The 27,031-nt window shown below is 45.9% G+C and overlaps 1 protein-coding gene across 1 annotated transcript; it reads right to left on the reverse strand.

The window, feature by feature from the left end:
* Window positions 1-1,214: 1,214 nt before the first annotated feature.
* VGLL1 (vestigial like family member 1) lies at window positions 1,215-26,233 on the reverse strand. Its single transcript, XM_046674018.1, has 5 exons — window positions 26,171-26,233; window positions 21,319-21,537; window positions 9,763-10,182; window positions 7,914-7,973; window positions 1,215-2,412 (listed from the first exon to the last, which is right to left on the reverse strand). Exons 2-5 carry the CDS (start codon window positions 21,518-21,520, stop codon window positions 2,369-2,371), a joined length of 726 nt encoding a protein of 241 aa, XP_046529974.1. The 5' UTR covers window positions 21,521-21,537; window positions 26,171-26,233; the 3' UTR covers window positions 1,215-2,368.
* Between the last annotated feature and the right edge of the window lie 798 nt (window positions 26,234-27,031).

Genomic DNA, 27,031 nt, shown 5'->3' on the forward strand with positions numbered 1-27,031 from the left:
TGAGGTTTATGGGCTCTAGCCCTCTTGGGCCTTGCCTTTCCAGTTTCAGATCTTGATGGACCTGCTAATTCCACACACCCCCAACTAACATCTCACAAGATTATCAACTAGAAGTGTAGATGAAGCCACACAGCCAACACAAGGGGGCCGGCTACCCCACCTTTGTGTGTGAAGGGTGGCACACATCTTGTATTTTTAGTTGCAGGAGTCAAATGCCAAACTGAGTCAAAGAAATGCTTTTCAAGTTAGGCTTTTGGAAGTAAGGTGGGAAAGCTAAAAAAGGAGGAATGTAGAAAGCCAGAAATCTGTCTGGGATTAAGTAGGAGTTGATCTGGGCAGGGATTTACGTGTCCATGTCAGAGAAGCAGGGGTCTCTCAGAGGCAGGAGGCCTTTTCTTCTCTCTTTATTAAAGTGGGAAAATTACTCTCTTCAGCTTTGAGAGCTTCCAGGCTGAGGGATTTGCAGGGAAATGTCAGATTACCCAGTCTACATGAGATGCCAGCCCTCTTCCAATCATTTCTTCTTTTCCCTAAATAGCATATTAAGAGTTCAATTCTGGATGGTACATGTTATCTGCCAACACAGATGAATCTTTCTAGAGTGAGCAAGATAAACACACACTTGTATAATTCTGCATCATAAGTGCTAGCATCAGCCTTCACCCTGAATTTCCCCAACAGGCACCTAAGAAAGAACATGGCTTTTGAAGGTAAATAACTTCAAGAGAAAATATACCAGCTGAGATTTTTTTTCTCCTCTTAATCTAGGAAACATATGTAACACACTGGAAAAACGTGTTCTTGAGACGGGAGAATTACTATATTACTGCCAAGGTCACTAATTCATTCATGCAAGAGCTGTGGTCTTTATTTACACAAATGAAGGGAGGAAAAAGTATCTAAGAGCCATCCTGAAATTAACACTTGATAAGTATTATGGTGGAAAGAAGAGCCCTGAGGTCAGAGACCTGGGCTTCGGTGCTGGCTCTGTTACTGGCTGTGTGATCTTGGGCAGGTCATTTACCAACTCTAAGCCTCACTATCCACTGTATTACATGAACATAATAATGCCAATCCCAGGGTTGCTGGAAAGTTTGCATGAGATCATGGATGTGAAAGAATTAAGAAAAGCATAATCCAAAAAAGTAGAGTTTTATTATTCATCCTCTGAGCTGTAACACAGGAGCAAGTGGGGAACAATGACAGCAGGGGCTTCTGGGGTTGTCACGGGGTATGTACTGAGCTCACGCTGGACACAAGTCTGTCTACTAGATTGGAGAGATGAATGAGTTTGGAGAAGCTTGTCGTTTTATCTGGAATAATCTGCAGGGAGTCCTGCTGCTGTATCTTGAACCAAGCTTTGCCTTTCACCTCCAATTTATCTAAAATGCTGTGGGTATCCACATGGGTGGCCCCAACTTTGTGCTAAAAAGAAAGTTAATATTTCCCAGATGTCGCTAAAAGTGAAACAACTAAAGAAAAAGTTATGCTCTGTTTGGAAGCCAGGTGGGCCCTGTGGAAGGCTGTAAGGGCCAGAGGAACACCTGTGGGGTATCAGATTCCAGAGTCCTCACCCTCAGAGGGAGGGCAGACGGGAACTCAAGGAATCGCATGTAAGAATTGCTCTGGAGACAGAACTTACTCTAGGCCCAACTTGGGATGGGGCAGTTTGCAAACTAACTAACTTCCAATAAGTTAGTTCTCAGATTTCTCAGCGATTCCATTTGGAATCACTTCTTTAGAATTGAGGAATCAAATGTTCCAGGTGAAAGTATTTCTTTTAGCAGGGCCAGCCTGAGACGTTTTTAGCTTCCTTCCAGACTTTGAGGCTCCAGGGAACGCCCGGCCTCAACCCATTCTCAAAGGGTCTTGTCTACTCCACTTTTATTTTCCTTTGGTAGAGGCAGGAGTGAAGTTAGCCACAGTCTGGTTAAGGTTAGAAAGCTTCAGGCTGTTCCCAGTATCTCTATTCAGTAGGAAAAGTCAGACAACCCCATAGAATGCCACGCGGTCAGTCGTGGTGTGAAAGACCCTGCTGCTGGAGGGTGAGGGGGCTATGATTTCTAAGTAGGAGGGCAGTGGGTGCAGGGGGTGGTGGCAGGAGCAAGCAGGTGGATCTCTATGCTCCTCATTCCTAAACAGCAATTTTAACGATTTTATATGCTGAGGATTCACTTGAAAGCCCCTGCCAAAGGACATAGGTGCCAAGGAAGAGAAGGTGCCAAGGAAGTGTACAGAAACTTGCTCCTGACTCAGTGTTCTTTAGTGGCAGGGAGAAAAAAGGACGGTAATGTCTCCAGACCCTCTGGATTCACAGTAGAAAAATCATGAGGTTTGGAAAAAGGAATTCTCTTCTTCAAACCGATGTTCAATAAAAGAACAGATCTTTTCTTCTCTCTGGAGACTGGCTTTCTGAAAAATAGGATAAGCATAATGAGGGAGAAGCTGGCTCTGGGGTCAAATGAGCCAGGTTTGAATCCTGACCTCACCACTGCCTAGCTGTGTGACCTTGGGCAAGTCACTTAGCCCATCTGAGCCCCACTTTCCTCATCTGTTAAATGGGCATACTAATGACACCAACCTTTTTAAGATTCTGGTAAGGATTAAGCGACTTAAAATGCTGTAAAGGCCTTAGAACAGTGCTTGGAACAGACATGCTTAATAAATGTTAGCTATTATTTTCTCAAAGAGGCAGCGTCTTCACATGTAATAGAGTAGAATTATTGTGAACTCACACTGCAGCTCAGCTTAGTGGGTAAGACCAAGGACTTTGAAGTCAGAGAAAACTGACTCTGGCACTTACCTTGACTTTGGGAAAATGACTCAACCTCCCTAAACATCGATTTCCCATGTGTGAAGGAGGATGAAAACAGCGCCTGCATGGCCGGCAGCTACTGGTTATCATTCGGCCTTGTTCCGTGATTCTTATCATTCTCCTCATCTCTAATGACCTTTTACTTCACTCTACCTCGGCCAACCATTGCCATGGTCACATGCTAGACTTTGTCATCACCTACACAGGTGGCACTCTTGCCATCTCAATTTCAAACATCCACTCTCCAACTACCACTTCCCATGCCATTGGCTTAAGTAGTCTTATTACTGCATTTTTACATGACTTAATCCTCCAATCCATCAACCTCCACTACCCGTCACCCTCCATCCGCCTCCATTTGCTTCTTTGTGCAGCTTAGATACCATGGTCCCTGTTATAATCACTCACTTGCAAATACCCTCCACTTCTTTTCCTCTTTCTCCATCCATCATGCTCCCTTGCCAAAACCTCAGCTCTGGAGGAGCCTCACCATTTGCCTTCTCTGTGCATTACACTAACCTAATAGCACAGGTGGAAATCACACGTCGCAGCTGCTGTTTCCATTTGAAATTCATGATCTCAGACTTCAGATCAGCACTCAGAAATCCTGCTTAGGTTTGCCTATGAGCAGGCTTGCTTTCCCAATGCCCGAGAAGAGTTTTTCAAACTCTCCCACTTTCTTCAACATCCCACATTCTCACTCCCAGCTAATGATCTTGCCCCGTAGTTGACTGAGAAAATAGAAATCATTTGATTAGTACTCTTTAGAGCCCCCCCCCACAAAAAAGCCTGCAAATCTATTTGCATCTGTGTCCTTATTCTCCTTTTGTATACTTTCAATGGTAGAATGTCCCCTCCTAGTAAATGTCAGTGCTTCCACATGTCCCTTCTGTCTTCTCCATGACTTCGCTCATGAAGTTATCCTCATCCTCCTATATCATCGATCTCTTCATCTTTGTTGGATCATTCCAATTACCATACAAATAGGCTCCAATATTGGCCTTTTTTTTAAAAAAAAAAGATCCAGTCAACCCCAGCAGTCTCTTTAGCTGCTATCTCATTTCTATTCACCCCCTCAATGCTAAACTTCTCTAAGGAGCTGCTGGTACTCACTGTCTCCACTTTCTCATCTCCCATTCACTCTTCGAGCCAGTCCAATCTAGCTTCTGTCCACATCGGACATAACGAAAACTGCTCTTAACAGGGTTATCAAATGCCCTGATGCCACATTCAATAGAAAGTTCTCTGTCCTCTTATTTGATCTCTTGGAAGCCTTTGACATAGCTGATCACTCCCTCTCTGTTTTGAAACACTCTCCTTTTAGTTTCTGTGACACCATATTCTCCTGGGTCTCCTCCCACCACTCAAACTGCACCTTCTCAGTATCTTCTGCCGGTTCCTCATGTCCCCAACCTCTAAATGTTGGCACACTCCAGGACTCTGTCCTCTGCCCTTCTTTCTTCTCTTATCTACACGCTCTGCCTAGGCGATCATTCAATGGCTTTAAATGTCATTTTCATACTGATCAATCTCAAAAGTTTACCCAGACTTCCCTTCTGACCTCCATACTCACATATACAACCGTGTAAGAGCTGTATCCACTTGGACGTCATACAAGCACCTCAGACTTCACATGGCCAAAACAGAGCTGTGTTCTATAGTCTTCCTCATTTTGATACACGTACCACTATCCACCCAGTTGCTCAAGCAGAAAACCTAAGAGCTAACCTGGATTCTTCCCTTTTTCTCACCACTCCCATCCAAACCATTAGCAAATCCTAAGAGCCAAACCTCCCAAACAGATCTCAAATACATCCACTTCTGTCTCCACTGTTGCCACCTACTCCAGGCTATTATCTTCTCATGCTTCTGGCCTCCTAAGTCGTCTCTTTGTCTTCGTTCTTGCCTTTCTCCAATCTATCCTCTCCATAAGAGCTTGTGTGACTTTATTAAATGCAAATTGGATCACACTTAAAATCCTTCCATGGCTCACCAAGTCACGTAGAATATAAAATCCAAACTCCCAACATGACTCATGAGACCCTGTGTCACTTGGCCCCTGCTTACCTCTCCAGCCCAGTCATGCGCCACACTCTCCCGTTCTCACTATGTTCTGGCCACCCTGATCTTTTTTCTATTCCTCACACACTTCTGGGCCTTTGCAGGGGCAGATTCCTCTACCTCCCTGCACCTCCACCCCAGCTCTTCCTAAAGCTGGCTCCTCCACTTCATTTGGGTCCCTGCTCACACATCACTTCCTCAGAGAAGCCTCCTTTGACCACCTTATCCAAAGTTGGCCCCCATCTTTCCCTATTTCAACACTTTGTATGTTTCCTTCGTAGCACTTATTATAACTTACAAATGTTTTGTGTTTTCCCCTTTTTGGGGGGAGTGGTCCGCCTTCCCCACTAGACTATTAACTCTATGAGTGCAGGGACCAATACAGTTTTGTTCACTATTATAATGTATAGCAATCTTGCCAGTTGTTAATTTTCACTGTTTGTACACTTGATACGTTTTAATTACTATTATTATATATGTAATATTATATATCTATGTATGTATTATAGCACCGTGTCTGGTAAATAGCAGTATCAATGTTATTATCTGTAGACATTGACGCAAAGCACAACCAATGTCTATTTCTAAGACCGAAAAAAAAAAAATCAAATTCACTAGAAATTTTGGCACCAAAGTTTTTGGGGCTCTCAAGAACGGTCTCTCTGACCCCTTCTGACTGATGTTCTTCTGCTCCAGTGGTGTGTGGCTCATGAGTGCATGACAGCCCACATGAGGGGACTAGGCCAGGCAGGAGGCTCCGCCTTCTTCCTTTGACAAGTATTCATCTGGGGCCTCACATAAGAAATCTTTCAGGACTACCGAAATTCCTACTGAAAATTTCATCCAGTTCACTTTGAAATCAGCTTAATATCAAATTTATAAAGGATCAAACATATAAATAGGCGACTGTGTCCCATGCCGAATCTACCGAACCAGGAGATGAGGGTGTAGATTCTGTGCATTTCACAAGTTCCCCCTGTGGTTCTCCCCATCAGGCAAGACTGGGAGACTGGCAGCGTGCTTAAGAGCATGGGGGCTTTGCTGGGTCTCCTGGTCCTTTTATTCGGAGCCCTAAGAAGTTACCCCTTTCCCAGTCCCCACGCCCTGCTGCCTCCCTCTGCCTGGAGCCACAGTGGCAAGATAGCCAACTTGGGACTGTTGGCGTAGCCAGCTACCCATTACCCACCTCCCTCAACTACCTTCTGCATTGGAAAGCTCATGTCCTTGCCCTTTCCCAAGGTAATAGTGCTCCTTTGCATGCTTTCCAAGCCTTCCTCACCCCCCACCCCTTATTCTAGAATAGTGTCCTGGCCGCAGATAGACTGTTGAACCCATATACAGTGGAACAATCTTACCAACTGCTAATTTTCACTATTGTACTCTTGATTTAAGTTCGCATTGTTTTTGATGATTTATGTTTATTGTTATTCCTGATTTTGACGATTTTATGACACTGTGAGAGCAAAGAGCTAACACCTCTGACACTTGCTGCTGTGTGATCTTAAGTCAAGTCCTTTCACCTGTTTGAGACTCAGTCTCCTCATCTATAAAATGGGGACATGTATTCATTCATTCACTCCCTATTTACTGAATACCTATTGTGTAAGGCCCCTAGGATAGATACACTCATACGCGTACATGAGGTCACTGTGGACACTGAGCAGGATGGTGTGTGTGATGTCTGGCCCATAGTCGCCACCCATACATGTTGTGGCTGTTATTTTTGCTGTATGGACAATTTAAAGCACCAAGTTTTCAGTAAGTCTAAGGCTTACAATTAAAAATTGTACAAACTATTAACCTAGAAGACTTTATAATCTTGACTTTCATTAATTAGAAGGCCAGCCGAGCTCATTCCCTTGGGCAGAGATTTATGTGGAGGCTGACCCAGCCATGGTAAGGCTCTTGGACCAGCCCTAAATTTATCTCCTCGCTTTGACGTGGCCAACTAATCACTGAGCGTGGTTCGTGGTTTGTTTGTCTTACATGAGGGCTTCCAACAAAATAATTTGCACTATATTGGCAGGTGTATTTTTATTATTTCCCTTTTCAATATTCTTTTACTTTTTCCAGCATTCACTCACTCATTCTTTCAACAAGTATGTGTTGACCTCTGTGCCAGGCCCTCTTGCAGGCACTGGGGATGGCGTGGTACGCCTCTCAAAGTCTCGGCCCTCAAGGAGCTGACATACTAGCAAGGTCTATATATGGCCCTCACCCCACTGAACGCCGGACTGTAAAGTGCCGAGACTGGGGGCTGTGGTGGCAGCTCTTCCTTTTGCTCCTCTCAGAGACACAGCACAGAGCAGTGTGCGGCATACAGGATGCCCTCCAAAACGGCGCTTGCTGACAGCTTACTGTGTGCCACGTTTACTGTGGCTAATTTCCATGAGAATAAATTCTACGCGTTTACGTACACGATTTCATTTAATCCTCACAGAAACTCTATTAGGTGGGCGCTACTTTAACCCTCACTTTACAAATGAGGCAACTGAGGGTATGGAGAGTTTAAGAAATGTGACTAAGTGCCTGAAGCTAGTAAGTAATGAGGCTGGGTTTGATCCCAGGCCATGAACATCCTGTCTTTCCACTCAGATTGTCCTCATTTGGAAGTTCCTACTGATACCACTTTCAAACTGAGTGTGGAGCTCAGAGCCCTGGGCTTTGGCCTCAGGTGGCATTTTCCCTGACTGCAGAGTCCTGGGGTGGCCCTATGTTCTAGGCTGAAAACTGAACACCTGGGACACAGCAAGCTAATCCTCATGAATTTGTTCATTTTTCTCGGTCACGCTGGTTACATCCAGCTCAGATAATGAACTCAATTGTGTTGCTTCTATAGCAAAATAAGAAAATGGTCAAGACATTTTACAAGATACCAAGTGCGTGGGCTCTTTGAGACTAAGACTATTCTAGCTATGAAAATACTAAATAATAGAAATGAAGGTCTTTTCAGTTGCTGGAGATCCTAACAAGCTTCTCCTCAGATTTGTCCTCAGGGTACAGAGGCGCGCTATCAAAGGCAGAACTAGGTACTTACTCTCATATGCAAGGCTGGTACTGGTAGATCCACAATCTGAGGGCAAATACATTTTCTTACCTAGAAAAGAAGAAAACATGGTTGGAAATGCAATCTCTGGGACTGGGTTAGAAAGTGCCCAGTAGTAGCCCCCGGCCTCAAATCACCTCCCCCTCAGTGTATGGACACCTGGCATATTTTCTCTTATCAGATGCTATAAAAACAGAGAAGCTTCTGCTTTGAAGGACCCTTGGGCCTTGCTCCCATCTTATGGGCAGTGTTCCTGATTAGGGGTCACTGACTTCCTCAACAGATCCTGGCCCATCAGTCACCAATTAATACAACTGATGTCAACATTAGTTGGAGTGTGAAGTTTGCAGCAGTCGAGACTTTAGTGATCAACAATTGAGAATGTGTCTAGAGGTTTCGGGAATGGGATAATGCCTGTATTATAGTTTTGCCATGACATGCTTGGCATATAGTAGACGCTTGCTAAATCTTTGCTGAATTGGATTTGAATTATATAGGGTTGTTATGTTTGGGAGGTGATGATTTGAGCCATCTGTGTTCTAACCAACTGTTGAGACAGGGCTCTGCTATGTGTATGCACAGGCATATACACAAACACAGTTGGCCTAATTTTCCCTCTGAATCAAGTAGGAGCAGATTTTTGCAAAAGAGTACAGGGTGGGAATTTTCATAGGTTTCCCAAATATGACATTTTTATGATTTACTCTTTTTAAGTACATTACTAATCAAGCTCTGGAAATGATGGAGTCGTATTTTAATGGGAAATTTGTTTTCAACATGAGATGGAACACAGGGCCTGACTTAGGTTGACTATGCTGAACAGGCCCTTTGTGTATTATATACTTAGTTCAGAGTAAAGGCAGCTTCTAGTAATTTCTTTCAGGCATGGAACACTGGAACCACAGATATGTATGGACTAGGGAGCTGTAAAAGAAGATTCATCCAGAGTACAGAATGCCAGAGGATGCAGACTTGGCCACGTGAATCTATAAAATATACATATTATTACCAATATTTCATATGAAAGGCAAATCTTGTAGTAGCAGAGTGGGTTGCTCTTTTGGTGAAGGTATACTTTAGGCCAATTCTTCCCCATCCTTTTACAAAGAAGGGAGTCATTTTTTGATGGGTATACTTCATCTAGTAGGCACTAATTAAATATTTGTTGAGGGAGCAAGTGAATGAAGAAATGAATGAGCCTTAAGGGTGTTTTAGTTCAGGAGGAGGGGTGGTGGTCAGGGAGCAGGAACCCAAGGGAAACTGAGCAGGAGGAGCTCAGTGCGCAGGCGCTAGCCATAGACAGCCAGGCACCATGATGGTCTCCAGGCAGTAACAGGAGCTGCATCTACAATTGCTTTGAATTTTAATGTGTGGAGCAGATGGTTGGTATAGATTGTCCTTGTTTTTGCCCAGGAACCTAGCAGGCATCATTGCAAGTTGCCAACCTGTTTGGAGGATGGAGTTTGAGCCTGTAGGTATGTCAGAGTTCTGTTATACAAATGGATTATTTGATGACTCACACTGAGATGAATGCAGGACCCTATGATTTTAGGCAGTAGCCCATCATTCTTCTAGGAAAGTCCAAGTCAACAGACTGAGATGAATTTTATAGGCCAAGTCCAACTGACTGGCTATCTATGTAACCTCTTAGTCACTGAACTGTGAATGTCAATGAAGCCTAGTGAAGATATATGGAACATTTAAGCAGAACATTCCATCCCTCAAAATCCCCATGTCTGGAGTGACAGCAACTGGTCTTGTTATCCCATCTCAGGCCAACTCACTCTCAACCACAACCAATCAGAGGCAATCCTCCAAGTATCTGGAGGCACTTCCTTACAGTGGGCTGAGGTGGAAGGCAGGTTGAAGAGCAAGCTCGTGCTTCCGGCTATCTGGGCAGAGTTGCAATCCTCCCACATGGCAGATTCTTGAGGATGCGGGAAGTATCTGTCTTGCTGGAGGAGACTTAGGAGGGGCTCATATTTCGCCTCAGGCTGGGGCTCTGGAACCAGCTGCCCCGTGGAGAAGGCATGAGAGTAGTCAGGCTCTGGGGAGCTGGGGCTGGCCAGGGAGGAGAACTGCCACAGCTCGCTAGGCTGAAAGGAGGAGCCCGCAGTCAGGGACAGTGGGTACTGATCCATAGCCACGGGACCAGGCTCATTCAAGCTGCAGCTGGCGGCACCATTTGCAAAAGATACTTCTGGCTCTGGCTTTGTCCACTGAGGAGAGAAACGCCACTGATTTGGAGGCATGTCACTATCTGGGAAGGAAAGATTTAGAGGACATGTTAGGAGTTTATTGTTTTCAAAATGGAAGTAGCTTATTTCTTTCTGGTTAATACATACTATATATACATTTACTTAAATATTTTTATATATATACATCTATAAGAAATACACATATGTATGTATTTTTTGGGGGGGTGAGGAAGATTGGCCCTGAGCTAACATCTGTGCCAATCTTCCTCTATTTTGTATGTGGGATGCCACCACAGCATGGCTTGATGAGTGGTGTGTACGTCTGTGTGGCAAACCCTGGGCTGCCGAAGCAGAGTGCACAAACTTAACCGCTATGCCACCAGGCAGGCCCCAGTTCATATTATATTTTTTAATGTGAAGAAAAGGTAAAAAATTAAAGTTACTCTAATCATAATATCTGGAGATCACCATAGTCCACCTTTAGGTGTACTTCTTTCTAGGATTTGTTTCTATTCATGTATGCATTGTTTTCACATCACAAATTCTTTTCAAGGCTGTTTTTGCATCATTAAAATATCATGAACATCCTCATAGCAATGAATAGAGCCAATATCGGCTTTTTAAATGGTTCCACGGTATTCCATCACAAGGCAGTAACATAACTAACAAACATGGTATTTGTGGGCAGCTCAGTTATTTCCATTCTTTTCAATTATATTAACAACCTTGCAATGAGCATCTTTGTATAGTATACATCTTTGCACCCTTGTCCAATTAGCCCCTCAAAGAAACTTCTAGAAGTAGAATTGCTTGATAAGGGTGATTTGTGTTTGGCTGTTGCTGTTGTTCGGCTTTATTTTATAGCTGGTGTTTTGAATACACTGAATAGGAGGGCTCCACAGAACTTTATAAAGGGTTTAACGCTTGCCTGTGTCCATCACTCACACAAGTCTAGAGGTTGAAACTCTATTTTCAAGAGGGATCGGGGGCATAGGGATGATAAGAGACTGGACCAAGTTAGCAAAGCAGATTAGCCAAACAGAGATCTGAGCTGGAGTGATCAGTGATGGGTAGGGAAGTGGTTGCTTGGACCTCTTCCTGCAAAAGCAAAACGCTCAAGGTCAAGCGGTGACTCAGTTTCTTCTTGCAAAGTTCTTGTAGACTGGCTAATGGGGATGGAGTCTCCTTTGGTCTCATAGACACTATGCTATCTGTGCCTATAATAGCGGCTAAATCTGAGTTCCTGAAAGTCTAGGACAACTCATGACATGGATGGATATTTTCCCCATTCTCCACACCCACTCAGGCAAGAAGGGAGGAGGGTGGGAGCTCTGGCAGATGGTGCTTAAAGCCTGGAGCCTCTGGTCTATCCAAGAGAATGAAGGGGGTGTGGGAGTGGAGACAAAGGAAGACTGGAGGGCTGGAGAGGCTGTCTGGTCCCCTTCCCCTCTATCCGCGCCTCTCCCAGCTCTCCTGAATGTTTAATTTGCCTGGACTTTGTACAAGAGAAAAACGTCTGAGAGGTCTGCACAGTGATACTGGAGTGCCCCCACCCAGCACCACAGCCTTTTACGTAATACAGACGATAAGAGCAAAATAAGCCCTAACGTACGTAACACAGACATTCTGCCCCGCACTTCACGTCATTCCCAGTAAGCGGCGGGCAATGGTTGGCCTCTTTTGATGAAACCAAGGGCAAAGAAACCTGTGTTAAGATTCATTCCTGGGGATGAATGCTACTTTCGAAAACTGATATCCGCAAGCCAGTAGCAATTCAGAGCACCGTGTAGCACAAACAAAGTGATTAAGCTGACTTAGTATAATCACTGTCCATGCTTCATATTGAATGAGGGTACTGCATGTCCTAAGCACATTTAGAAACAATGCGCAGCCTCTGACAACTGGGCAGTTTCCATCTGAACTGACCTTACAGATCTCATACATATGGCCTAGGCGCTGAATGCTGGAAATGTGGAAAACAAGGCCCCAGAGTGTTTTGAATGTTTCTTTTAACTGCTCCCCTTCCAGAGTTCTCTGACTCTGACTCTGAAATGTTAAGGGGAGTCGGTGGTGTGCTACAGTCCAAGGTCCCATTTGGTCACTGAGTGCACCAGAGTAGTTTGGATGGGAGCATGTGGGGGGGCACAGAGTGTCCCAATCCAGAATTCACAACAACTCAATAATGGGCTCCGGGTGGCCTGGGGAAAGCCACCTTTCCAGAGCAGGCTTGGGTGTTGGTGTCCCGTGGAGTGGAGACCCTGAATTTTGGTGGGCTTCCAGGGCCAAGTGCTCCAGCAACCGTGCCCACCTACCCTGTGAACCAGGGAAGATATCCCCAATCACAGCCCGGACTGGCTCAAGGCTGCTGCTGCTACTGCTAGAAGTGGCCCTGAAGACACCTTCTCACCCAAGTTCCCCCTCTTAGTTACCTCTGGAGATGAAAGTGCGAGCCTGAGGGAAGATTCAGCTGCCTTCTCAATCTCCTAACGACATTAATGAATGGACAGCACGCAAAGAACGCTTTGATTCTGGGACCCTTGGGGCAGGCTGGATTTTTCTTTCAGTAGCAATACAACAGGCTTCCATCCCATATACTCCAACTCTGAGCATCTGGACCCTGCCTGTTAGTCCCATCCGTGCCTCTAGAATTCCTGAAGACCCTGGTCCTAAGACCACGTCCTGTTCAGAGTGCTAGTCCCCATTTCCCACTCTGCCCTTTTAGGGTGAAACTGGCAGGCCATTCCCCTGCCTCCTAAGCATAGGCAGAGACACAACCCACGCCCACCCATTAACACTTCTGAGAGCCCCAGAATCCTCTCGAAAGCATCTCCAGGCACTGAAGAGTTTGCTTCCACCCCAGAGGACCTTCTCTCCACTCTATCCTTGCATGGTGGCCCTGCCTCCCTATTCCAGACTGCTTTCTGGACACACAAACTTAAATGTCATGCCCTCAGAAAGGCTCTCCCTGAACCTCCATCTAAAGTTTGTCATCCTGCTGCTTTCTGTGACTATACCCAGTTTATTTCCTCCATACCAGTACCCCTAAGCTGTAATTTCTTCATTCATTCAGTCAGTCAGTCAGTCACTCACTATCATTTGTCTTCCCCACTAGCCAGTGAGCTGTGAGAGGACTGAGATCATGTCTTCTGCTCACCATCATACCCTCAGGAACTTGCACAATGCCTGGCACATAGTAGGCCCTGACCAAATATTATTCTAATGAATGCACACACACATGCATGCGTGCCCATGTGCACACACATGCTTGTACACAAACACACGTACATGCATGTACACTCACAAACATGTACACACTCTCAAATAAATACACACTCAAACGTGCACAGACACACACCCTCCCCACTAAATCTATTTTGAGGAGAGCAGCATGCAAAGCAGCTGAGAGCACAGACTTTGAAGTCACACAGGCTTGGAGCCCAATCCCAGGTCTGCCACTTCCCAGCTGTGGGACACTGAGCACATCCACTCTCACCTCGGAGCCTCTCGGGACTGTTGTGAGACTGGATGGGACAATCTATGTAAAAGGGCTTAGCACAGTGCCTGGTATATAAAAGGCAGTCAATAAGGGACAGCTATTGCTGATCATTATTTTGGTTTATAAACCCAGTTTGGGCTGACATTCACACAGAAAAAAATGACATTCACATTTTTTTCCTGATTTGCAACCCTCCAGGTAGTCAACCTAGGAAAAAGCACAGTGGTCAAGGATGAGGCCTGAGGATCCTCCCTGCCCTCATCACCTCGCGCCAGAGGGTGGGGAGGGGAGGAAAGGACTGAGCCAAGGCCCGCAGTAGCAGCAGCACTTCAGGGCAGCTGTGGAGGATGGAGTAGATATTTCAGGAGCTTATGCTCAGTGTATGTCCCTTCCCAGGGGTAATACATCAGAGGTGGGCAGGAACAACTGTAAAGCTAGAACAGCTTTGGTTTATTGAGCACTTACTATGGGCCAGGCACTTTGCTTAGCGCTGTGCATGCGTGATCTCATGTGATCCTCACAGCAACCCAGATGAGAAAATAGACTCAGAGTGGTTAAAGTAACTTGCCTAAGGCCACACAGTTAGCAAGCGGTAGAGCTGTTCGATTCTGATTCCAAACCTCAAGCTCTTACCGGCTGTGCCTCCCCAATATTGCAAAGGCTGCGGTGAGCTGGGCACTTTCACACACTTCTGGGGTTGGAGAGGTGGCAGATGGGTGTGATATTTCTGGGGGGCAATTTGTCAGTATATATCAAAACCCTAAAATTTGTGCATACCCTTTGATCCAATCATTCCACTTATAGCAATTTATTTTAAGGATATGATCAATGATGCATGCAAAAATTTAGCTACAAGGATACTCAAAGTGATATTTATAATATGCTGAAAGATTGGCAACAACCTAAATGTCCAAGAATTTTAATTGATTTGGTACATCTATAAAAAGGATACTTGAGCCATTAAAATGATATTGTAGTAGAACATGTAATGGCATAGAGAGATGTATATGACTTACTGTCGATTAAAAAAACAAGTTATAACTCATTCCGTGCAAAACGATGTTATGTTGTAAAACTTAGTATGTGTGCACAGATGCACAAGCGGGTTTGTGTTCTGAACGCTTAAGTGTGTCTTCTAAATTTTCAAAAATTAACACATTATTTTTGTGATTAGAAATAGTTTTAAAGTAAAAACTGAAGAAACCACTTGACTTGGTGAATCTGAGTCAGTTGTGAAAGACCGGTCCATAATCGCCCGATTTCCTTCCATCCATCCGTTCTTCTTTCCTTCTCTCTCCCATCTGTCTCTGCCTTTGATACAAATCCTGCTTTACCACGAGGCTCAAACTGAGAACCCTCTGAACATACAGTCCCATCTTATACCGTGAAAGTCCAAACTTTGGCCTGCCCAATCTACACACGTTGACTCTCCTCTCTCTGCCTTCTTGGCTGGTGGCACTTGTCTTTCATTCATTGACCGCAGAAACAAAGAGGATATTCTTTGTATTAGCTGAGGTCAATATAACACCAGAGACAGAGGGACAGCTTGCAGGAGACAGTCCTATTCCAGGGCACCGGGGTGGCCTGCTCAGTCCCACCTCCTCCTTCACAGCCACCTCCCTGGGGCACCTAGTCTTTTACTGACTATCCAGGTTCCTTTTCCCAACTGAAAATGGAGATGAAATACAGAACATGTGCTAGTATTTTGAAAGTGGCTAAGAGCTCAGTATCTGGAATCAAACGGATCTGGTTGTGAATAGCTGCCCTTTACTAGCTGTGAGATCTTGGATAAGTCACTTGAGTCTCTGAGCCTCAGTTTCCCTACCAGGAAACTGGGAATGGTGAGAGTTAATGCATAGGTTGGCGTGAGGCCTCAATGAGATAATCCATGTGACAGCCCCTAGCAAAGGGCCTGGCAAACAGGAAGTGCTCAGTAAATGTTAGCCATTATAAACATTATTAGTGATGGTCCTTATGGGCATTAACCCTCTTGCTGGGGTGTTGTCAGGGTCCACAAAGGCAGGACAATGGGATAGTCAAGACATTGACTCTGGAGTCTGACTGACCTGGGTCTCAATCTCTGTCACTCACTGGCTGTGTGACCTGTCTCCTCCTTTGCCCTCCCTGCTGTGTCAAGTGAGGGTATTAATATCCATTGTAAAGTGCTTCTGTGGAGCACAGCACGCATGCAGGAAACTGCCCGAGTCTAAGTGTGCAGCTGGGGGACTTTTCACAACCTGGGTAATGCGCACCCAAAGAAGAGAACACGACTGCCACCCTAGAAGCCCCCCTCATGCCCCCTTCCAGCCACTAGCACCCTCAAAGGTAACCACTCTCCTGTCTTCTAACACCGTAACCAGAGTTTGCCCATCTTGGGCCTTTGTAAATCACAGTGGATCTTGAAGACTGAAGTGAATGCAGTAATTGTAGCATGGTGTCTGGCGTTCTGTGGGAGCTCACTGCATGTTGGTGCAGATTCCTCCTCCTTACCGGAAAGGAAGACACGAAGTTGTCAGTGTTCACAAGGGCCATAAACAACCAGCATGACTATATCTCATATAGATATTCACACTAAGTAAGAAACTGAGGGGCCAGCCTGGTGGCATAGCGGTTAATCTCATGTGTTCTGCTTCGGCAGCCTGGGGTTCACCAGTTCGGATCCCGGGTGTGGACCTACACCACTTATCAAGCCATGCTTTGGCAGGCATCCCACACATAAATTGGAGCAAGATGGGCATGGATGTTAGCTCAGGGCTAATCTTCCCCAGCAAAAAAGAAAAGGAAAAGAAACTGAGCATTTCTTCCCCTCCGTGGGGGATTGTGGCAGAAGGGAGAGAGAAGGAGATGGACCTGGCTGTGAAAGGCCTCTGGGTGCTCAGGTATACGCCCTCTCACCTTCTCTCAGCGGCCAGGCCTGGGGCTGGGCTCAGGGCTGGGGCAGGAAGAACATGGAGCGGGCTGTGCACCAGGACTGTGCCCCGCCCCCAGAAATGGTAACTGCTGAAGCTTCCAGTTACCCGCTCTGAAATCCCCAGTGTCCTTTTAAAAGGGAGATAATTCAAAGATACTTTCAGCTTATGTTTTCTTTTCTGAAGTACAGCCAGAATAAATTCTATGTAAGTAAATAAAAAAACAACTTTGATTTGGGAGAAGCAGCCAGGAAATTCGATGGCATTTCCTAGCCACATGGGTCTCTGTGTTTGCGCTTTGCATATTTGGCTTGACAGAGCGCCCTTAGAATGTGGGCAAGTCGGAGATGGGAGCCTGTGAATGGGAGCCTGTTCTCCTGGGCAGGCCTCAGCTGGGGCTGGGCGGCCTGGGGCTGGCCCGCAGGGGCTGAGAGGATGCTAACGGGCAGTAATCAAAGGCCACTTTATGGGCTTGCCATCATCATTTTTGAAGCTACATGTATCTTATAGCACCTCCAGTGAGAGCTGCTTGGGGACTGGTCTCCTTTCCTGGGGCCCTTCCCTGCGGCAGGAGAACTGATGAGAAACTTGACTCCTAACCATGATAAGAGGGGCCTTGAGGAAGACAGGCTTTCTCCTCCATTTGCTCAATCAGCCAGACAAACGTTTGCCTGTGAGAGAGATAACATCTTCACAGCCAAGGGATCTGTGAGACTCTCACAGGGAAAATGGAACAACCAAGAAGGTAGGTGGAGAAGAAAGCCGCCTCTCTGTTTGGCTTAGGAAGGCTGACTTGGGCAAGAAACAAGGCCATGTCGAAGTTCCCTTAGTGGGCAGGGGCTTTACAGAATACAGAGTGAAGTGAGCAAGCATAGGAAACAGCACAGCTGCCACACAGCAGAAGCCCCTGGAAAACCTAAAGTCTTACAGGAGGGTGCCACTGCTCTGTGATCCTAATGTTTTGAATGCAGGCCTTCCTGTCCACTCTAGCTATTCAAACACCCATGTTGAGGGGGCCGACCCCGTGGCCCAGTGGTTAAGATCGTGTGCTCCATTTCGGTGGCCCAGGGTTTTGCCAGTTCGGATCCTGGGTGCAGACATCACACCACTCATCAGGCCACGCAGAGGCGGTGTCCCACATGCCACAACTAGAAGGACCCACAACTAAAATATACAACTATGTACTGGGGGGATTTGGGGAGAAAAAGCAATTTAAAAAAAAAGAAGAGTGACAACAGTTGTTAGCTCAGGTGCCAATCTTTAAAACAAAACAAAACAAAACACATGTTGAGCTTTCACACCACCACCATAAAAATAACCAACACCTACATGGCACTTGCTATGTGCCACTCAACAAGCATCATCTCATTGACTCCTCCTGTAGTTAAATGATACTCAGGTTTAGAGATGAGGAAACTGAGGCACAGAGCAATGAAGTGATGTGCCCTGAGATTGCACTGTTAATAAATGGTGGAGCTGGCCTGGCCTCAGCCTACCTGGTTCTAAAGCCACACACCACACGTACTCCCTTTCTACGTGCCTCCATCTGTGGCAGGCATCAATACCCCGTGATCCAAATCACAAGTGCATTCATTCAAGCAATATTTACTGAGCGCCTTCCATGTGTCAGGCGTTGGGCTAGATACTTGGAAAGCAACAGTTAACAGACTGAGTCCCTGCTGCCATGGAATTCAGAGTCTGGAGGGTAGGAGGAAACAGGAAAGAAACTTGTAAATATATAATATGCCCAGTGGTGACAAATGCTAAGAAGAAAATAAAATGAAGTAAGAAGACAGAGGGTGACAGGGTAGGGGCTACTATTTTTTAAAATAGATCATTCAGAGAAAGCCTGGCTAGAGAGGTAACATTCGGAGGGAGATTTGAATGAAGAAAGGGGAAGTCGTGCAGTTATCTGGGGAAAGAGCATTTCAGGGAGATGGAAGAGGAGGTGCCAAGGGCCTGAGGCAGGATTGTATGTGGCATGTTCTACAAATAACAAGGAGGCTAGACTGGATTGAGTAAAGCGGGAAGTAGTAGGATATGAGATCAGAAGGATAACAGGGTTCCAGATGAGGGGGTCCCCATTAAAGAATTTGAATTTGATTCCAGGTGAGATGAGAAGCTATTGGAGGGTGTTGAACGGAAGAGTGATATTATATGACTTTCATTTTAATGGTATCATTCTACCTGCTATCTTGAGAATAGCCTGAAAGGGAGCAAGGGTGGAAGCAAGCAGACCCATTAGGAGGCTACTGCAAAAATCCAGGAGGAGATGATGGCTTCTCAGACCAAGGTGATGGCAGCAGAGGTGGGGAGAAGTGGTCAGATCTTGGATATATTTTGAAGGTAGAACTTACAGAATTTCCCAAAGGATTGGATGTGGGGCACGAGAGAAAAAGAAGAGTTAAATCTGACTCCAAGTAATTGGAAGGATGCAGCTGCCATTTATTGAGATGGAGGAGACTGTGGCCAGAGCAGGTTGACGGGGAGATTAAGAGCTCTGCTTGGGACCTGTTTTGATTGAGATTCCTGTTAGATTTGTGAAGTGAAGGTATCAAGTAGACAGCTGGATAGACAGGTCTGAAATCCAGTCTAGGCTGAAGATATACATTTGGAATTGATCATCATATAGATGGCATTTAAGACCAAGAGACTGGAAGAGATCCCCTAGGGAGAGTGTGTAGAGAGATCCAGACCTGAGTCCTGGGGCCCTCAAATGTTTAGAAGTTGGAGAGAGGAGGACATCCAGCAAAGGAGACCGCAAAGGAGCAGTAACCAGGGATGGAGGAGGAAAACCAAGAGAGTGCGATGCTATGGAGTCCAAGGAAAGGAGGTATTTCCGAGAGGAGGGAGCAATCAGCTGCAGCAAATGTTACTGATGGGTCAACTAAGACGAGGACAGAGAGAAGGAGCACTGGACTTGGAAAGCAGAGGTCACTGGCTGACCTTGGCAAGAGTGGTTTCAGGGAGTGATGGGGATGAAAGCCTGACTGGAGTGGATTCTAGAGAGCAGGAGAGGAGAGGAAGAGGACAGAGCACGCATGGACACCACTTTTGAGTCTTGCTGCAAAATGAAGCAGAGAAACGGGGCAATATGCTGAGAGTTGGTTTTGCCAGGCAAGCGGATAGAGGAAGTGAGGGACTATGGACTGATGGTACTTACAAGGGAGTGAGCGTAATGAAGCCAAGCCAATGAAGGCAGAACTAAATCAAAGAGTCAAACAGCCAAAGTTGGCAGATTTGTCCGTGCACAAAGAGACTGGAGTTTTGACCCTTCTGGGGACCCAGTTAGATCCTCTGAACCCCTCTAACACATTTATCAGCTCTTACCACATGTAAATTCCCCGAATGACTCAAAATCACAGTCATTCCTGCTCCTGCTCTGAAATACTCAGCACAGCCTTGGACACCACCTCCCCACTCTCCACTCAGCTCCTTGTGCCCATTTTAACAACCAGTTCTACACCATTTTCTTTAGTATCTGCTGCTACCACACCCTCTTCCACATGTTTACTTAACCCACAAGAGTCTCTGAGAAAAGTCACATCTCCTGACCAGAAAAGTAACTTCTAGGAGAGAAGTAAACTCTGCAAAGGTAAGTGCATCAGACATACACCAACCCCCTTCTAGACCCAAAAGGCAAAGACGGAGCGATGGTGTCTGAAAACAGGTAAGCTCTTTCCCCACCTGGCAGAGGCCCCACTTGGCTGTTTTGCACAGGCATACGCATCCTCCGATGAGAGCAAGACTTTCAATGTGTGTGCCTGGCAACAATAAGGAACTCTAAAATCCACCAGACTCTGGTCTGTTTGCACATTTCAAAAACGCGATGAGGAGCCCTATCAATGCACGTCCAGCTGGCAGGGTGACGTCTCCATGAGGCACAGCAGGCACCAGGGCCTGATGAATATTTTTCTAGGGCCCATGAATACTTTCAGGATCCCAGGAAAATGTTTGAACTTCTTTGAAAATCAAGAAGAAAACAATGAATAATGATAATGAATACATAAAAATGAATCCAGCCTGGATTAGATTTGTTTTTATACCAATGCAGTCACAAAATGTCCTTTTTCATAAGGCACATATGGAGGAAGGTGCCTTTGAGGGCAAAGCTGTCTAGGGTCCACGAAAGTCATCCTGCCGTCCCTGCCAGCTTAATTTTTACGGCTTTCTCCAAACCTGGATATTTTGATGAGCACATTTTGACATAGCTCTCTTGAAATAACTGTTTTGAGCTGAAAGAATGCTTATTTTAACAAAATTACCAAATAGTGTGTGCAATAGACAGCCGTGATGCTGTTAAGGATAGAGAGAGGGATGTGGCGAGACCTCCACCTCCCTCCCTCTGACCCTAGCCCGCTCACCAGACCATCCACGATTAGTTGAAAGGAGGCTGGGTGTACCTACATGGGACATGCTTTCTCTTATCATGAATCCTTTGGTGCTCCTGCCCTGTCAGGCCAATAGTTGTAGTAACAGTAGTAATAATAACAATTAATAACAAGACTGATAATAGTGATAATAGCAAACAGTTGTGTTATTCTCATTGTGTACTAAGCAATGAACCCAGCCTTTAACACAATTGAGGAAATAATGAAATAGGTAAACTAATTTGATTAAACAGTGTCCATTTTCACATTCAACTTCTAAGAAAGGGGTGCGGCTTCCCACAGACAGTGTGACTTCCCTTCAGCAAATATACACGTCTAAGTGCATCAAGGGCATCAGAGAACTGGTCTTTCAGTGATAGACTTGATAGAGAATTCCAGCCCCGTCCCTCCCAGCATGCTCACCATTCCTCAGGATCACATCTTCACTCTGGCTCGGGAGGCTCGGTCCCTGGGGGCTCCTGACGTTGCTCAGAGCTCTGGAGAAGTGTTCATCCACGACGCTGCTGATGTCTCCTTGGAAATAGGTGAAAAGGACACACCGGGAGTTCCACTCAGTCTTTACAGGCCTCTGCGTCTGGACAGCAGTCTTCCCCGTTTCCTCCATGGTGACACAGGTGGCAGCTGCGGATCAAACACAAAATGTTACTGGCATTATTTTTTCCCAGTGGCTTGGCTATAGGTTGGATAGCGGCATCCTTGGGGGCAAGCAGTTTACTCCTATCGAATACAGGTTCTCCCTGGGGCCCCAGGAAGCCACTGAGCTCCTGAGCAGTTGTAAGAAGCTCAACAACCACGCTGTGCTGGCCTCAGGACCAGCGGAGGAGCCTTGTCTGATGAGTGTTCAGGAAACGGGACAGAGCTCTAGGAAGCGCTGAAGGGACCCTCTCTCACAAACGAGAATTCTTCTAGAAACAAGACTAGGAGAGCATCACGAAATGAGAAAATTAAAAAAAGGACATTGAGCCCAAATAGCGGAGTAACCTACCTTCTTAGGGAAGTGCCTTCCTCCTCCCATTACTGCGTATAGAATCCCCTGGACAAAGGCATGGGCCCCCTGGGGAGCCTGAGTAAAGCAATGCAGCGGGTCTTGACAATTTTGGTTTTCATAATAAGCATTGCTTTCCATCTTGACCATTTCCATGCAAGAGAATAAAACACAACAAATTCTCCCACTCCTCCTGATGCTGTAATCTACGTGTGATGGTGTCCTGCATCCACCCCCACCCCATCTTACAGACTAACAATTACAAACAACACAAGTAAGTCCTAAGGCCTCCAGACAGATTCTGAACCAAATGCATATCTGAGAAACAAAACATTTTTTACATCAATATATTGTGGCACGTGGATGAAAAGCACCTGAAAGATTTAGATCGTCAGCTCTGGTCACCACCATCGCCTCCGCACTGAGAACAGTGCCTGCAATAGAGTAGATGTTCAATAGCTGTTGGCTGAATTGCCTTAAACTTGGCCCCCATCGTTGCAGCCTGCCTGTGAGCTCCTCGAGGGCACAGCCTGTCCTTCTGCACCCAGGCCAGGACCTGGCATACACTGGGCACTCAAGAGATGCTATGGCCTTTCATTACTAGAGAAGTAGCCTGTTTGGATGCTTCTTTACCTTTGGCTACCCAATCTGACCAGCTATGCACTGTCTAAAGAATATCTTTAATCTACTTATCCTTGTGAATATAGTAAGAAAGATTCGAGTTTAATAGCTTGTCTCCCTCTCTAGTCTATGGGATTCTTGAGGATGGGAGCCATTTCTCATTCATTTCTTTATCCCCAGCACCTAGCACAATGTAGGTATTCAGTAAACAATGGCTGAATAATTGAATGCCATTTCACGCAGAGAAAGTACAATGCATGGAAATCACACCAATTAGGAGTCAGAGGGCCTGGGGTTTTCTCAGCTGTGACTTTGGGGAAACCACAAAGCCTCTCTGGGCTTCAGATTCCTCTTGGGTGAAATGAGGAGATTTAAGTATATGACTTCTGCAGCCTGTTCTTTCACGGTTCTGCTAGAAGTGTCAACAGATTATGATGGGGACATTAGGGAAGGAATCTGGCAGCGAGCAGGGGACCCTTTCTAAAAGTTCTCCTTTCAGAATCATTCTAGCCCCATTCACAACTGGATTAGGCTGTCTACAGACGCCTTCAATAGACCACATTAATCTGCTTCTCCTGGGTGAGAGCCATGCTAAGCATAACCAGGCGCTACCCGAAAAATGAGTCGATTGTATCTTTATCTCGAAAAACATGTGAACAACCACTTGGACAAACCATTTGGCAGTTTCTTATAAAGTTAAACATACATTTACCATATGACCTAGCAATCCCACTGCTAGGGACATATAGCCAAGAGAAACGTAAACATATATCTGCACAAAAATGAATATTCCTAGAGGCTTTATTCATAGTAGCCAAAAAGTGGAGACGACCCAAATGTTTATCACCAGGAGAATAAATAAACTAGCTGCAACACTTTCATACAATGGAATCATATTAAGCAATAAAAGGGAGCAAACTACCAATCCACGCAACGGCACGGCTGAACCACAACAACATTATGTTGAGTGAAAAAAGCCAGACACAAAAGCCCACATGTTGTATGGTTCCGCTTACACGGAACAGGCACAAATAATCTATGGCGACAGAAGTCAGAACAGTGGTTGCTGTGGCGTGGAAACTGGGAAGCAGCATGAGGGAGCTCTCAGAGGTGCTGGAAGCGTCCTACATCTTGACGAAGGTGAAGGATATTTGCGGATGGATACCTTTGTCAAAACTCATCAAATTGTACACTTAAGATCTGTGCGTTTCACTGCAGGTAAATTATTCCTCAGTGAAAAAGCACATGATATATTTAGATACTCGGAGTCCTAGAAATCAAAGGTGTTATCCTTGAGCACATTATGAATAAGTCAGATAGAGAAAGACAAGCACTGTATGATATCACTTATATGTGGAACCTAAAAAAGCCAAACTTGTAAAAACAGAGAGTAAAATGAGGGTTGCCAAAGGACGAGGGTAGGGGGACAGGTCAGATGTGTAAGGGTACAAACTCGCAACGAGTAGTAAATAAGCCCTAGAGATCTAATGCACAATACTGTGACTATAAACAAAAATACTGTATTATAGTCACCAAACTTGCTAAGAGACTAGAACTTATCTGACTACTAAAAAGAAGTGATAATTATGTAACGTGATAGAGGGGCTAATTATTGCTACAGGGCAATCATATTACAATATGTAAATTTATCAAATTAACATCTTGTACACCTTAAATTTACGCAACATTATACGTCAAATATATTTCAAAAAAAGCGAAAAAAAAATAAAGCCAAGGTGGTATGAATTATAAAGTAATGGTAAACTTGGGAACGGGAACAGGGGCCGGCCCGGTGGTGCAGCGGTTAAGGGCACACATTCCGCTTCTGCGGCCCAGGGTTCGCTGGTTCAGATCCCGGGTGCGGACACGGCACCGCTTGGCAAGCCATGCTGTGATAGGCGTCCCACATATAAAGTAGAGGAAGATGGGCACGATGTTAGCTCAGGGCCAGTCTTCCTCGGGAAAAAGAGGAGGACTGGCGGCAGATGTTAGCTCAGGGCTAATCTTCCTCAAAAAAAAAAAAAAAACCAAAAGATGGAAACAGCACTTTTTCTAAAGCTATAGTTTATGGAATACCTCCTCAGTGCCAGAAACTGTATATATACTTTCTCCAACATTTACAGCCCTCAAAGTAGGTTTTATCCCCACTTGATAGATGAGCAAATTGGGACTTAGAGAAGGTGAAATAAACTGCCCACGCCACACTGCTAAGTGGTGGCAGAACTGGGATTTGAACCCAGGTTTCTCTGGCTTCAATATCTGTCCTTTTCCCACGGTCCCCTACTGTCTACCTGGGAGGACTAAGAGTCCCTTCCCTCCTATGGGTGTCAGTCTCCCCTTCTATCAAATGCGAGGTCTTGGCCCCTAATCTCTAGGGGACCTCAAGCCAGGACCCTAAGCCAGCCACCTGGTTTCCTTCAGGGAACGCAGGTACAACAGCCGCGCACTCCCTTGGGGCTTCTCCTTGAGGCCTCTGCCTGCAAGGGCCGCGTAGCACCTTTGTAGGACTCGCCCTTTTACTCTCGGAATTGCCGGTAGCCACTGCTCTAGGCTCAGGTTTGGCACAGCTTGCAGTCTGTCTTTGCTAAATCTCTCTGAAGCCACGAGCGAAGCAGCTGGCGGGACCCTGGACACCAGCGCCGGGAAGCATCCTCCTACTCTCCTTGGGTAGAGACCATATAAACCACAGGCCAGCGGGCCACAGCCAGGGAAGGATAGAAATAGAGAAAGTCAGAGCAACGTCTCAGTCCCACCACCTCGGAAGGCTCAGAAATAGGCAACCGGGGATTGCGAAGAAACCACAAGCACTACCTCTGCCCCTCTCCTCCACCCTAAACACCCGGACACGCATTCAAAAGGAAAACCATGGGTTCCTTCTCTGGATCCAGCTCACAAGCAACTCTCTGGGCTGCGCTCAGACCTCAATGGAGAGGATCGGTGTTTGAGAGATATTACAATTCTGAGAACTGTTATTTGGCTCAATCCTTTGCAGAACTGCATCTCACTGAACCTCTGGAGAAACTTGAGCAGTTGCGTCGTCAAACGAGCCCTCCGTGAAGGGTCTCCTTATTCGTGTGTGAATTGGTGGCATGGGTCTGGCTTAGGAGAAGGGGATGCTGCAAAGCTGGAAGTAAGGCGGAAAAAAGGGTGGGACTTCCCCGGAAAAGATGTTTCCGTATCAGCGCCTGGCTTGTAGTAAAAGCCTCTTGCAGACAAAACCCCAAGGCCAAGCTTTGCCAGCTGTGCAGTTAGAAGAGCATAATTACAAAAGTACACAGTAGCTTGCAATTTCCCCAATGCACAAAATATAAAGACAGCAACTGCTCCAGGCAGACCTTGAAATATTGCCCAATCTTCTGCACAAATATTTTAACACTGAATCTAATACCAGCAGTTTGGGCTCAACTCTACCACAGTCTGCCTGCACGGACACGCTTACCACCCTTCCGCAAAATGGTACCCAGCACTCCGGGGTTGGAGTGGGGAGTCAGAGAGGTTGTTAGAATGATCACTTGGAAGAAAGCCCCCAAAGGGACCAGATTGTATCTCACTGTGCAAAGCATGCGATGCTCACCCACCTCCGCCCTGATTCCTTCCCAGTTGAATTTCCATCCCTGCTCCCCTCCAAAAGTCCCCAGCTTTGCCTACCTTAATTCCTGACTATCGGCTGAGGCGGAGCAAGATGCTGTGGCTGAGCAAAGATGCGTCTTGACGCCCACAGCTGCCTGGCCCGCTTTAAAGCCGCTCAGTGCTTGCGGAAGCAGGGGCTGGGGATTTTGTACCCTCCCCTCACTACTTTCTACCCCTCTAGCTGGGGCTATACAAGGCATTTCCTGCTAGCTATCTATTAAGAATGCAGAAAATGCACTCCAACAAGTCAATCGGGTTGGGCACCTGCAGGAATGAGGAAAATAGGTAGCTCTTTTTTATTTCTTTCTTTTTGCATTAAAAAAAAGCACTTAGCAATATTGTCTCTTAAAGTAGGCTGCCAATTGTTTGCCCGGAAACCACACGCAGAGTCAATAAGGTCTAAACCATCAGCTGTGGGGCTCGGATCAAGCCAATGTAACTTTCAGTCCCAGGAACTGAAAGAGCCAGCTTGGCTCATCACTACTTTCTCCCTCTGCCCGCGTGGGAAGAGAAGAGGAGCCCAGACCCCTAGGATTGTGGACTTGTCACGGGCTTCCGTGGGCCCCAGAGGGAGTGAGGACTTCTCTGAATCTGCAATAGACAAATCAGTTTAGGGACTCCAGCTGGAGGTTTGGAGCAGGGAAGTCCCAATCCTCGTTTTGAAAAATCTTGAATATCACCTTAGGAAGTGGCGCGATCATTTGGGCCCCAAGCTCTGGAGCCACTCTTCACTCCTCTCATCCTCTATTTCAACAATATTAATTTAACAAATATTTATTAAACATCTACTACGTGCTAGGTGCTATTCTGGGAGTTCTGTTCTATAGCAAAGAAAACAGACCAAATCTCTGCCTTCACGGAACAAATACACACACACGT

Source organism: Equus quagga, chromosome 10, assembly GCF_021613505.1.
Source record: "Equus quagga isolate Etosha38 chromosome 10, UCLA_HA_Equagga_1.0, whole genome shotgun sequence".
Classification (NCBI taxonomy): Eukaryota; Metazoa; Chordata; class Mammalia; order Perissodactyla; family Equidae; genus Equus; species Equus quagga.

Excerpts from the sequence above, each read along its gene's own strand:
- VGLL1 (XM_046674018.1), bottom strand. The coding sequence starts at position 21,520 with ATGGAGGAAACGGGGAAGACTGCTGTCCAGACGCAGAGGCCTGTAAAG. Across the intron at positions 10,183-21,318 it reads AGATGTGATCCTGAGGAATG|ATAGTGACATGCCTCCAAAT; the intron begins GTGAGCATGCTG and ends TTTCCTTCCCAG. Across the intron at positions 7,974-9,762 it reads GCCTTCCACCTCAGCCCACT|GTAAGAAAATGTATTTGCCC; the intron begins GTAAGGAAGTGC and ends CTTCTTTTCTAG.